This window comes from Scylla paramamosain, chromosome 4 (genome assembly GCF_035594125.1).
Source record: "Scylla paramamosain isolate STU-SP2022 chromosome 4, ASM3559412v1, whole genome shotgun sequence".
NCBI classification, from domain to species: Eukaryota; Metazoa; Arthropoda; class Malacostraca; order Decapoda; family Portunidae; genus Scylla; species Scylla paramamosain.
The window spans coordinates 31,444,521-31,458,733 of NC_087154.1; the positions used below are offsets into that span (position 1 = coordinate 31,444,521).

Consider the following 14,213-nt stretch of genomic DNA (forward strand, 5'->3'; position numbering starts at 1 on the left):
TTCCTGTGCACCCTTCCAGGGATACCTTCACTGACCCTCATCATCCTCCATAGCATTCAGGCCTGGGCAGTAGCAGGGCCTGGTACATGCCATTTAGCATCTCCAACACGCAACACCATCTCCACTGAAGTCCCCCTTACCTCTGTAGAAGCATCCCTGCAGCGCCTGGAAGCCACCTTCACCAGCTCTCCTGTTACTCCATGCCTCGGGTACTGTTTCTACTGTATGCATTTCAGGATGGAGGCACAGAATTGTCAGCCTCCATGTGCTTGGTCCCCAGGGCTGCTAGCCTGCACGTGCAGCCAGCCTCTGCTGCTCCTCCTACCACCCTTGTTAGTCTGTTGCTCCACCATCCTTCTGCTCTTCCCCTGAGTCCACCCACCAGGTGCCTGGTCCCACCCTAAGCAGGACAGTGCCCCCCACCAGCCCACGCATGGCCATGCCCCTTCTCTGGGCCACATGCAGCTATGACCCATCCCAACTGCCAGGCCCTCTCCAGACCCTCTGCAGCAGTACCTCCATCCACAGTGCCTGTGCCAGACCACCCTTGCCATGTTGCCCTGATCCATGAGACCTCCCATCCCACTCCACCATCCATGCTGCCCCAGGTGCCCACACAGCCCCCTTCCTGCCACTATGTGCTCCTCTGAGTGAGGGATGCCTCCTCAGGGGACTGTTTCCTGGTGGATTCAGGTGAATTGAGGCTGTGAGGACTGCTCCCAGCCTCAAACAGATTCTCAGCCAACGACCTCCTCATGGATCCATGACACAGACATCTCCTTCACCAGTTCATGCCAAGCCCTGCACCCAGCCAATGCCATTCATCACGACCCTCCACTGGACGACACAATGCAAGACCATCCTACAGGAGTTCCCGATCCTAACCTTGACACAGTCTGCACCAGCCTGGATACAGCATTTCATTGTTACTACAGGCCTGCCCTACTTCGTACGCCCCTGGTGCCTGCTCTGGTATGCCTACAAGCAGCACGGAAGGAGTTCGAGCACATGCTGGTGGAGGGAATTATGTGTCCTTCCAACAGCAACTGGGCTTCACTACTCCATATGGTACCCAAGGCCCAAGACGGGGATTAATTATTATCACTGTTTCATCCCCAAGGCTGCTATGCTCCTCATGCCCCTCAACAACCTCCTCAAGGGTGCCAAGAACTCACCCAAGCCCCTGGAATGAGGACAGGATGCAGAAGATGCATTCAACACCATCAAGTGATGGCTCATCTCTTTCACCCGCCTCACTTACCCAGTTCCTCACGCGCCAAAGGTTCTCCCCAACAACACCTCAGCGGAAGCAGTGGGCGTGGTACTCCAACAGAAGGTCAATGGTGAGCTCCGTCCTATTGCCTTTTTCAGTAAGCAGATGGAGCCCGCCTAACGCTCGTACAGCGCCTTTGATAGGGAGCTCCTGGTGGTGTATGAGGCTGTGTGTCACTTCTATCACTGCCTTCCAGGAAGTGGCATGGTGGAACACTTCCACCAGCACCTTAAGGAAGCTATACGTGCACTGCCACACTCCATCAGCTAGGTAGGTGCCCCACCTATCATCCTGCCAACCTTGTGAGTCACTGAGGACGACATTCATCACATGTCAGTGAGACTTGCAGCTTCCATGTCAGTTTGTCGTACCAGTGGATGGTGGCCACTCCCTGTCCTTCCTACCAATGCTTCAGCACACTATGGCAAGCCTACAACCCACTCCTCCACCCCCACCCCACCATGGCCCACCTACTTCCCAGCAGAGCTTCGGACAGCATCAGTTTTCCTGAAGACTGGTGCACAAACCAGTCCACTGCAGCCACCCTATACAGGTCCATATCAAGTCTTGGCCCAAGAGGACAAATACATCACCCTTGACATAAGGGACTGCCTCTATGTTACTTCATGGGATAGGGTTAAGGCCACCTATCTCCCACCTGGCCCTTCCCCACACCATCAACATTTAAATTAGCCTCTTCCTACCCCTGAACCCAGATCTGTGGCACTGCTTGGGCCACCTCTACATCTCTCACACCTGTGTGATGTCCTGGCTCCCCTGCCATGTCTGGAGGCCACCATCACCCTCTCCCAGGAGCCCAGGGAGGAAGCTCCTCCATTACTGCCCCTACTTGAAGGCCAGGATTCCAGTGGTCCCTCTATGGCATCCTTCCTATCTTCCATCCTTGCCCAAAGCATCCATGCACTGGTAGGGACTCCTCTTCCGTCTGGTCCCTGGCAGCTACTGCTCCCCTCCATTTCCTCCTTCCTTCCAATGTCTTTGCCTCCCACAAGTCAAGCTGCTTCCCAGGGGCACTGGCCTCCTCTGATCTGCACAGCAGGCCCTGCTGTGTAACCCCTGCCCAGCCCCACACCAGGAGCCAACACTGGCCAGGAGGACATTGCACCCAGCCAGGATAAGGAATGTGTCAACAATGAGGGTGTTACCAAATACTCCAGCAGGATGATGCACTGCCTACAATATTTCCAAGCCTCCTAACTACCATTATTTTCCGTCATCATTCCTTTTGTACCTATGTTTCCCTGTGTTGAGGGGAAGGGGGAGTACTGTAGTGATCTCACCTCTTTGACCAGCCACTCCCTGCTAATCTCTCCCAGGTATTTCCAGCACTGATCCCATGCAGGTGTTAGCAATGTCAGGTAGCAGCACTGGTGACCTGAGGTGTGTCCTTCCATGACTCTACACATGGCAGTCACCATGCAGCTCTCGTCTAGTCCACATGTTCCACATCTCTGTCTATCACTCTGTGTATTTAGTATGATAAACTCAAGACTACTGGCTGTGTTCCCATCTGTGTCCTGGTTTACTGAACACTACAGAGGAAATCCCTGATGGAAGAGAACCCTTGACAGGAGGGAATCCCTAATGAGAAGAAATCACTGACAGGGTTCAACACATCTTCCTTAGGCCCTAAAGGAGGTAAACAATCTCGCACTACAGAGGAAACCCCTGATGGAAAAGAACCCGACAGGAGGGAATCACTAATGAGAGGGAATCACTGACAGGGTCCAGCACATCTTCCTTAGGCCCTAAAGGAGGTAAACAACCTCCCTACAGAACAAAGAAGCTGATATTAGTAATGAGGCAGGTATGAAGTTATCTAGGTAATGTAACCTAAAAATCCAACCTGTGGGGCTGGGAGTTTTTTCCTTCATTCATTCATTACAAAATTACTCTTTAAAAATACTGTATTTGACGGGTTATAAGATGCATGGACCTCATCCATCAAGATGGATGGACCTCAGTTTGGGCAGGCATTGAAAAAAAAGATAAATAAGCAGGTTTAAGTTCTGAATATGAAAAGAAGGGTTTTACCTGATATTTGAATCCCTCTCATATGTATTTTACATTTAAAAACCTTGATATCTGCTAGGACCTACCAACACTGGTCCTTAGACCAATCCTGCTGTGAGATGTAAACAAATATGGTGTAAGCAGTGATGTTGTCAGACCCCAGAGGGGTAATAAAGTTTGTCTGACATTCTCTTCACTTATAAAATCTTTTGTTTTGTTAGGTGGTAACCTATTTTCTAAAAAGCAATAGTTTCTCATTAGCTTCAAGTTTTACTGAAGAATGTTAAAGGCACATTTTAGTTATATGAAGATGCATCTTACCTTAAGGAATAATGGCATCACACAAAGGAACACCATGAATCTTGTGCATGTTGCCAGGTTTGGTGTGTAACTGACCGCAAGTTTGTTTTAGTACATGCAATATGTGTCGTCACTTAATTTCTTCCTGACTGGTGTTATTTTATGTGAATTACCGGTAAGTACGACCTATTATACATTGTTACCTTGCAAAAGAATTGTTTTTGTGATGTAGAAGCAACCATCACTTTCTTTACATGTGTGAAGATGTATGGGGTTTGATTTAAGGGCCACTGTTGTCATAGACTTACTACTAGCCACTGCCCCAAAGTTGAACCTTGGCGTTATAAGATGCACGTTAATTTTTCAAGACTTATTTTTTTTGGAAAAAAGGCACATCTTATGAGCCATCAAATGCAGTAATAAATAAATCAATTAATTAAAATATCAAAGTAACCCTGAAAACCAAAGGATGTGGTTTCATTCAAATACAAACACCCACTGAAAGCTGTAAAATACTTCAGTTTGCAGTAGTTAGAAAATCACTATTTTCATGATTTTATTAACTCTTTAAAAGTACGATTCCATAAAAGTAACTATAATCTAAAAAAGATAATGTAGTAGGGAATTGATGAAAACATGTTTTAATGAAAATTATATCTAGAAACTTCAAAACCCAAACTTAGTTATAGATGATTGAAAATTCTACAGGAAATATAATGAGAATATTCATAATCTGATAACTGAAATATTTAACAATATTAACAATGTATTCTCCAAATAAATATACAAGAAAAATATATGTAAATAACTGAATGCCAACAATATAAAAGATAACATACCCTAACAACTGCATGTTGTGACCCAAGATAGACCAGAATCACAAATCACACAGATCACCCCAATTCACAAATAATATTTAACATCTGTAGCATGATCCTGAAGGCTAATGATGTCACCTGTACAGCAGAAGTCAAATTAATTAAAGAGAATACTCACATGGTGAAACTAAACAAAAAGGAATCCCATATAAAGTAATAAAAGATATACTGTATCAAAGATATGGTACAAAGTATGAGGTACTTAATAAATCAGAACATTAATTATATTTAATAAATCAGAACATTAATTATAAGTGTATGTAGAGAATAAATGAGAAAGAAAAGGAAAGATTGCTGGATTTAAAAAATAGAAAACATGAATATAAACTTATCACAATCACTCCCTTTGCAAGGCAGCTATGGGGAATGATGGATATGGCAGTGAGATCCAAAATTTCATCATTCCTTGGTGCAAATCTAAAATATTCTTTGTAATGAAAATAACTGGAATTTATATATAGTAACCCTGACCTTGTTATTTATCATCAACTTTTACTGTAAATAAAAGCAGCTTTTATCAAAATTTCATCATACCTATGAAAGAATAAGGTAAAATCCTACATTTGAGGTGCATCTGGCATTCGCTCAATCACAAACCTGAAAAGAGAATTATTGCAATGGTTTAATCCATGAAAAGCTCAATGACTATTAATAACACAAATAAAGCAAATAGTAACATCCTGGATCTTTGAGGCTTAAGATGCAAAGAAATGTTTGTGGGTGTGAATGTATGTACGTGTGTGTGATGTCTCACTTACCCCACTTCATAAGGGATGTCAGCATACTTTCAATAGATTGATCAAGAGAAAGTGGTGAATCAATAGAATGATAGATAGTTATAAACACAGTTATAAACACAAAAGTAACTTACTTGTGCTGGCCAACACTCATGATTGGAACGCCAGGAATCTTACGTATTCTTCGCTTCAGGTCTTTGTCATTTGTTCCTATGATGTAACACTTGTGCTGTATGCAAAAATATGACTTTGTAGACAAACAGAATCTAGAATATTTCATATATTTATTACAATTCAAAATCTCCAATAAAACATAAGATAAGAAGCTACATCACTAAATCATTCCATTACCTTACATAACATATTCATAATATTTACCACTGACAGGAAAGGACCTATATGTATTCATGTAACCTAAGTACTAATTACTACTGAGAACTAAGGAAGTGGTAGTATTTTCAAGTTATAACAAATTCTAGTTTACCTGTGTGACACGCTGAACAAGACAGTCATCAGCATATATTCCTTTATGCATACAAGGAAGTCTTTCTATCCGAGTATCCTTAATGACTTTCAGGGCTAAACGATACCGTTCTCCCATGCGTTCTAATTCTCCCTGCACACACTCAGTCAAATATGGTATACACTTGGCATAAAGACAATCCATCATTCCCTGTAAATAAAATAATTCATAATTTGTTATTTTATTTAATACATACATACCAAGGCTGTTTCCTCCTCCAAAAAGGAGGATAGCTAATATAAGGCATACAGCTTTCACATTCACACCACTTCTTCAGTCCCCTGATCCCCTATGGAGAGGAGAAAGTACTCCTTTCACTTTGTGGGGATAAGCTGCATAGCTACGATAGTTTGCTCTAGAACAAGGCAATAAAATTTAACTAAATAAATGATAAATATAATGAAATAAAATATACAAATATATATATATATATATATAGAGAGAGAGAGAGAGAGAGAGAGAGAGAGAGAGAGAGAGAGAGAGAGAGAGAGAGAGAGAGAGAGAGAGAGAGAGAGAGAGAGAGAGAGAGAGAGAGAGAGAGAGAGAGAGAGAGAGATAATTAAATAGATAATGAAGAGAAGGGATCAAAAGGTTCTGAAATTAGATTTATATAAAAGAAAATATAAAAAAAATTGCACACTATCCACTTCAAAATAGTCTGCATGAGCAGCAATACAGTGCTTCCAATGCCACTGCCACCATTAAAACATGTCATGGAAATCTTATTCAACATATAAGTATGTCAACCACCTCCTACAATTAGTGCTGAGTCTCCAAAATGGACAGAAAGAGCCAGTCTACAAAGAGCTCAGTCAACATGCCCTGGATGACCCAACCTTCATGCTGAGGGTGATCAGTTGTAAGTGGGGACAAGATTTGGGTCTACAGGAACAAGCCTTAAAACCAAACCAAACAGGTATTCATACCAAAAGAGTCTAGCATCATGACTGAAGAAAGCAAGTCAGGTCCACAGTGCTACCTGCCCTGAATTAATTCCTCAGGGCCAGACCAACAAGGGGCAATTCTACTGTAATGTTTTGAGATGAAGACCTTTGATGGAAATAAACTGAGGCATGAAGCTAAATGGATGGTCCATGATGACAGTTCACCCTCTAACCACACTTTCATAATGCATAAGTTTCTCAGCCACAACAATATGATCAACTTTCTGCATCTGCTCTGTTTGCCAACATTGCCCCCATGTGACTTTCTCTTCCTGAGGTGAAGCTGCAGCTGAATGGACACTATTTTGACACCATGAAGATTCAGCATGTCACAGAAAGTGCTTGGTAAATTTAAAAAAACATGACTTATAATATGTTTTTCAACAGGCAACAGCACTGGGAGTACTGCATCACTGCTCAAGGGAACTGTTTTGAATGGAACAGCCAAATCTAAATCACGTAAGCAGTTTCTTGTATACGGACTAGTCTTGGAACTGATGGCATTTCATGGTTCAATAAAACATAACAAAATAACAAACATAACAAAAAGAAAAAGGGGAAATGGATATTCATTCAAAAATAATGATTCCCTATTTCAGTCACCAATGTAAAGAATGGCAGAGTATATGCATATCTTTGAATGCAACAAAGTTGTAGGATTTAATTTTCAGAAGAGTATTTATTTACTCTCTTGGCAACAGAAAAATTGTAATGTTTGTGGTTCCTTGACTCTCATAATGTGTAAACTCACTCTCTCTCTCTCTCTCTCTCTCTCTCTCTCTCTCTCTCTCTCTCTCTCTCTCTCTCTCTCTCTCTCTCTCCCTCTCTCTCTCTCTCTCTCTCTCTCTCTCTCTCTCTCTCCCTCTCTCTCTCTCTCTCTCTCTCTCTCTCTCTCTCTCTCTCTCTCTCTCTCTCTCTCTCTCTCTCTCTCCCTCTCTCTCTCTCTCTCTCCCTCTCTCATGTACTTTGATTTGTATAACACTCACATGATTTTTATCCAGAGTACTATCCACTACCATTAAAACAAGAACAATGCAAATACATGCAAGCATGTATGAAGAATTCCAAAATGATGATTATCAAATTAACTGTTGGATGATCAATAATAAAATATTCATTGTTAAAATGGAGTAGTGTGTAACAGTCAAGGGTGTACACTGTAGAAAGACATAATTACAGAAGAGAGTATGGAAAGAAGAAAAAAGGAAGGTGAATGGAATGGTGGAATGAGTAAAAAAGAAATACAATGAGGTGCAAGGATGGGCTGAGGGTAGGAGGGATATTCTTAGCTTAATACAGTAAAAACTTTAAAAAAAAATAAAACAGATTACATTCTTTTTAGCACACTGTGAGGATTAAGAATGAGGAATATGTATCAACATAAAATTAAAGATCCTACCAGGAGAGGAAGCTCAATAGGAATGCAAAAAGATAGGGTAAGGAAGCACATACGAGTATATGAAAATGTGTTGGAAGGAAAAAGGTATTGAACAAACAAGGAATGTTTCAATAAAAAGTGGAGGCTTTGGCATGGCCACCTCCTGGAAAGAGGACACATCAGAGAGAGAGAGAGAGAGAGAGAGAGAGAGAGAGAGAGAGAGAGAGAGAGAGAGAGAGAGAGAGAGAGAGAGAGAGAGAGAGAGAGAGAGAGAGAGAGAGAGAGAGAGAGAGAGAGAGAGAGAGAGAGAGAGAGAGAATGAACTGTTAATATTCTATATACTGTAAAATGGCAATTGAATAGCATATAATAATGTTTGAGATCTCTTTTGAAACAAATAAAAAAAAAGGGAACAACAACAACTTACTTTAACCAGATCCACTTTGTTCTTGATGGCAAAGTTAATGAAATTGGTATCGATGAGGATACGATATGGAGGACCCAACTGAGTGTTGTATTCAAAGAAGAGCGCAGAAGAATACTGTGGTCTGTTAGAAGGGTCAGTTTTAGTGTTCTGTTTCATATCATCACATCAAATTGCCAAAATATCACAATAATAGTTTTCCATATCTGATTCAAATGCTAATGTATTACCTATAAATTGATAATCATTAGTATATATATATATATATATATATATATATATATATATATATATATATATATATATATATATATATATATATATATATATATATATATATAAATATCAACTACATAATACATGAATAATCATACTGAAAAATATAAAACAAAAACAAAAAACAACAAAAAAATCATATAACATTACGCTTCAACAAGTTTTGCTTCATGAGGATCAGGTATTTTCTCCTTTTTTGGCTTCCTGTCTTCTGGTTTTCTGAGAAAAAAAAAAAAAGACAATTTTAGATCAATGAATTATCTTTACTAGTACAGTAGGGTATGCAACAACGCATGGTCATTATAAGGTACAACTGCAATAATACACTGAAATTTTAATAAATATTTAATCGGAATAACGAACAAAAACTGGCATAACGAACTTGGCACTCAAGTGAGCACTGGAATTTTAACAAAAATTCAATTGGAATAATGAACCAAAGCTGGCAAGATAAACTTGTCATTCATGTGAGCACTGAAATCTTAATAAAAAATTAATTGAATAACAAACTTAAACTCACAAGACTAACTCACCAGCTATTTGAGCCGCTGCTCACCTATCTGCTGCCTGTCCCTTCCTCCCTTTTTTACTTTCCTCTCCCTTCTTTCCTCTTGTCTCAAACCTCCCTCCCTGTCACCTCCCCTCCCCTTTATCTGTCAGAGATAAGGGGCAAGGGAGTGATACTTGTCAAAGCAGCATGAAACTCAGGGTGGTAACGCATGAAACTCAGGATGGTTAGAATTTAGGACTAGACATGAAATTTGGGAGAGGACCATATATATTTGTTGTGTTTTCTCAAATGTAAAAGTAGAAATGTGCTCATTTTATGTATTTTTTCAATTATGGATTTTTTTGTTATTTTCTGGTTTCCTGGAACAAATTATTTTTTCCCCATAGGTCCTTCAGTCATCCTAATGCACATTTCCCATAATGAACACTACATCGGAATGAATCATGTTCGCTGTCGTGTACCCTACTGTATATGCAAGTGCTGTATGTGATGTGTGCAAGAGTACAAGAATAAACCTGAAGTACTGTTTTTCTTCATACAACTGGTCTTTTTCCCACATTAAAAATCCATTCACATACATATATTTTCTTTCCATTCATATTCTTTGATTTTTAAATGGTGAGAGAGAGAGAGAGAGAGAGAGAGAGAGAGAGAGAGAGAGAGAGAGAGAGAGAGAGAGAGAGAGAGAGAGAGAGAGAGAGAGAGAGAGAGAGAGAGAGAGAGAGAGAGAGAGAGAGAGAGAGAGAGAGAGAGAGAGAGAGAGAGAGAGAGAGAGAGAGAGAGTTATTTAGCTTTGCTGGTTACTATCAATACTTGTATTAATTTATGGAAAGTCTCTAAACATAATGTACTGACTATTTCATTTCACAATATATACACACAGCCACAAGAAACACATAAGATACATACAAGCGAGGATCATTTAAGCTGATCATCCTTTTCATTACAGCAAATTTTCGAGTCTTCTTTCCCTTCGGCTGAAAATAAAAATAAATCAGCTATACCTGATCACAGAAGCAAAAAAGATTAGATTTTCATTTTCCTTCTCCACAACATATAATACTCTTAAAGTAATAAACTGAAACAAAGAAACCCGAATGCATCAGCTTATTCAATCTTCTAATACTGAACGAGGGAAGAAAACATAATTAAAATTGGGAATTACAGAGATGTAAGGCTCTTAAGCGCATATAACTCTAAAGGTTTAAACCGGTCCAATATATAGGGCAAGCAACAGAATGATAATAAATCAGCATATTCTTCTTGGGATAAACTAAGCAGCCTATACACTACTATATCATAAATACTGTAATTAATTGATTCATTCATTAATTCTATATATATATATATATATATATATATATATATATATATATATATATATATATATATATATATATATATATATACAGTAAAATCTCCCTGAACTGAACCCGAAAACACCGAATACTGGATAATCTGAACACACTTATGACAACTCTGAGTGACAAGCAAAAGTACACTAGTAGTACAGAACATAATGTTATGTTACCTCTTATGTAACCAGTGTGTTGTTTAGAGTTAAGTAAGTTCTTAAGTGAACACTAAGAGTGTAGTTGCATAATGTTAAGTGAACTCTTAAGTGAGAAGGGCTGCGTTCAGTACCACGACTGACTCAGGTGGCCCAGGTAACCCAAGTCTCCCAAATGTCCCAAGTGAATGGTTTTGGGCGCCTCCCGGGATACTGTAAACAAATCATCAATGTTGCCATGGAAATGGCCACATTCTACCCAACTTTGTAGCAGTAAACACATGGTTGACACTTATCCACTTGATGATTTGTATTACAGAGCACTTGCTGTCCTCAGCTATGAGGTTCTTGGTGAAGATCTCTTACTAATATCATTCATTACCTATCCCATTTTCTTTATGTATATATATATATATATATATATATATATATATATATATATATATATATATATATATATATATATATATATATATATATATATATATATATGACAAGGTACCCCATCAAAGGCTCCTGAGAAAAGTTAGGGCACACAGGATAGATGGGAAGGTATTAGGCTGGATAAGGTCATGGCTTAGCAACAGGCGACAAAGAGTTGTAATAAACGGCTGTAAATCCGAGTGGGGTCATGTAATTAGTGGGGTGCCACAAGGATCAGTATTAGGGCCACTGTTATTTCTAATATATATCGATGACTTGGATAATGGAATTAGTAGTGATGTTAGTAAATCTGCGGATGACACAAAGATAGGTAGATTAATTAGGTCAGAATCAGATGCCATCACCTTGCAGGCAGATTTAGATAGGATGAATGAATGGATGGAAAGATGGCAAATGCAATTTAATATCAACAAATGCAAAGTACTTAGCATAGGTAGAGGAAACCCACACAGTAGGTACACATTAAACAACGAAACTCTGGTAGGTACAGGGTACAAGAAAGATTTAGGAATTATAGTTAGCTCTGAACTCCGTCTACAAAAACAATGCATAGAGGCCAGAGACAGGGCAAATAGGGTACTAGGATTAATTTTTAGGAGTGTTAAAAGTAGAAGGCCAGAAGTAATATTAAAGTTATACTTGGTGCTGGTCAGACTTCATCTAGACTACGCTGTGTAGTTCTGGTCCCCACATTACAGGAAAGATATAGGTCTATTAGAAAAGGATACAGGGGATGAGGAGTATTCCTTATGAAGCAAGATTGAAGCTGTTAAATTTACATTCTTTAGAGAGACGTAGGTTAAGAGGGGACCTGATAGAAGTCTTTAAGTGGTAAAAGGGTTATAACAAGACAAACAAGCAAAATTCTTAGGATCAGCAACCAGGATAGAACAAGAAATAACGGGTTCAAGCTTGAAAAATTTAGGTTTTGGAAGGAGATAGGAAGATATTGGTTCTCAAATAGAGTGGTAGATGAGTGGAATGGACTCAGTAATCATGTTGTTAGTGCTAGAACATTAGGGAGCTTTAAGAGAAGATTAGACAGGTTTAAGGATGGGAATAATAGATGGAAATAGGTAGGTATATTTCATACAGGGACTGCAACATGTAAGCCTGGTAGCTTCTTGCAGCTTCCCTTATTTATCATGTCCTTATGTTCTTATATATATATATATATATATATATATATATATATATATATATATATATATATATATATATATATATATATATATATATATATATATATATATATATATATATATATATATATATATATATATATAATTTTGCCTCTTCTCCCCTTATCCCGCTATGATCTTGGGGACTCATTAGGAAGCGAGGTTTATGGGTGGGGAACACAAACCTAACATAACATAACATAACCTAACCTAACCTAACCTCCTGACCTAACCTAGCAAACTACATATATTTCACATCAAAAAATATCAATACTTACCTTAGACCTGACTGGGCCACAATGGTAGCCACGATTACAGGTCATGAGAAGAAGGTGGCAATATGGATGCATTTGTAAACACAGCAGATGTGCATCACCTAACAAAAATTCTCTTTATCATGGAAATTATTTATTTTGCGATGAGAACTTCAGTAAAATAAGTTTCTCAATATCCATAAAGATAATCAAAAAAATAAAATTGCAGTTTATCACAATACACCCTATCTTGTTTTTTTTCTTTCCCTATCCCCAACAAGCTTGGGGATAGGGAAAGCCAAAATGAGGCATTTTTGACATTCATGAAAAGTCTAAGGATAAGAAACAGTATATTTTGAAAATGGAAAATTTCTGGGCTATCCTATCCTAACCTAACTAACCATGGGGCTTCACCCCTCCCTGGAACCCCCCCTTATGGTCACTAACCTAACCTGACATTACCTAACATAACCTAAACTAGCCAGGGACCTTTGCCCTCTCTGGATCTGCCTTAAGGATTCTAACATAACCTAACCTAACCAAACCCAATATTACCTAACCTAACCTAAACTGGACTCCACACATATGGATACTAATCTAACCTAATATTACACCAGCACACCACACTAACATAACCCAGATCCCTGGTTTTCCCACTGTAATGTAGGAAAAAAGTTGAGTAGGCCCAAATCACAAACTAATTCCAAACTACAAAGGCCATTTAAATTAGAGGCACTATGTGCAGTACAAATGTGTCACACATAGAACATTATCTGGTTACATATAAAAATGACAATTAATTTGCATCCAATGCAACATAAACATCAGTCAATAATACAGTGAATAAAACACCTGCCATGGAACTAGTTACTGGAGCGATATAATGCAGTCACAATACCAACATACCAACATACTAACATACATGCAGTGCCGACTGAGCCAGCACAGGGTTGTGAGGAAGGACAAGAGTGAGGAAATGGAGATAAATTTTGAAAATTTATTTGCAATTTGTTTGTTATTTGCGCCACATGGTGTAACCATTAAAGATGCTCCGAATGATGTGATCTACAACTTGAGCGCGATAGTAAGTGCTATGGGTGTATTGTGTTAAACTGAACTGGAACCCAAAAGGGATACATACTCCTAAATGTGTAGAGCATTATGGTCCTCTCCTAATATAATACCATCGAAGCCACACACTATCACTGCTAGAAGGCCCCACAGCAACATTACTACCACAAGCCATCTTTACATTCACAGCACCACCATCCATAATACTAGCTGCAGCTGCCCTCCTTGCCTTCAGCTTTGCATTGGCTAATATGGAATATTGTAGGCCAAATAAGTAACCTTCTTATTTCAATAACGTACCATTTTTCACACTTCCTTTCTGAAAGCCGGCTTTAATGGAGATTCTGTCCTTCCCTTGACGTGCAAAATTCGTGATCCAGTACCAAACGCTCTCGTTATGCGGCGCTGCCCCCACAACACACTTGCACCGAGAAATACGTAAACAAGCCTGCCTGAAGACTGCCAGGGACAAGGA

The 14,213-nt window shown here is 39.3% G+C and overlaps 1 protein-coding gene across 1 annotated transcript; it reads right to left on the minus strand.

The window, feature by feature from the left end:
- Positions 1 to 4,152: 4,152 nt before the first annotated feature.
- LOC135100005 (rRNA-processing protein FCF1 homolog) lies at positions 4,153 to 14,205 on the minus strand. Its single transcript, XM_064002827.1, has 7 exons — positions 14,039 to 14,205; positions 10,188 to 10,255; positions 8,918 to 8,986; positions 8,495 to 8,615; positions 5,707 to 5,895; positions 5,357 to 5,451; positions 4,153 to 5,082 (listed from the first exon to the last, which is right to left on the minus strand). The coding sequence occupies exons 1-7, from the start codon at positions 14,039 to 14,041 to the stop codon at positions 5,043 to 5,045; spliced, it is 585 nt and encodes a 194-aa protein (XP_063858897.1). The 5' UTR covers positions 14,042 to 14,205; the 3' UTR covers positions 4,153 to 5,042.
- Between the last annotated feature and the right edge of the window lie 8 nt (positions 14,206 to 14,213).

Coding starts and splice junctions, on each gene's coding strand:
- LOC135100005 (XM_064002827.1), bottom strand. Junction 5,896..8,494: donor ACAAAGTGGATCTGGTTAAA/GTAAGTTGTTGT, acceptor TTTTATTTACAG/GGAATGATGGATTGTCTTTA. Junction 5,452..5,706: donor TTGTTCAGCGTGTCACACAG/GTAAACTAGAAT, acceptor TTTTGCATACAG/CACAAGTGTTACATCATAGG.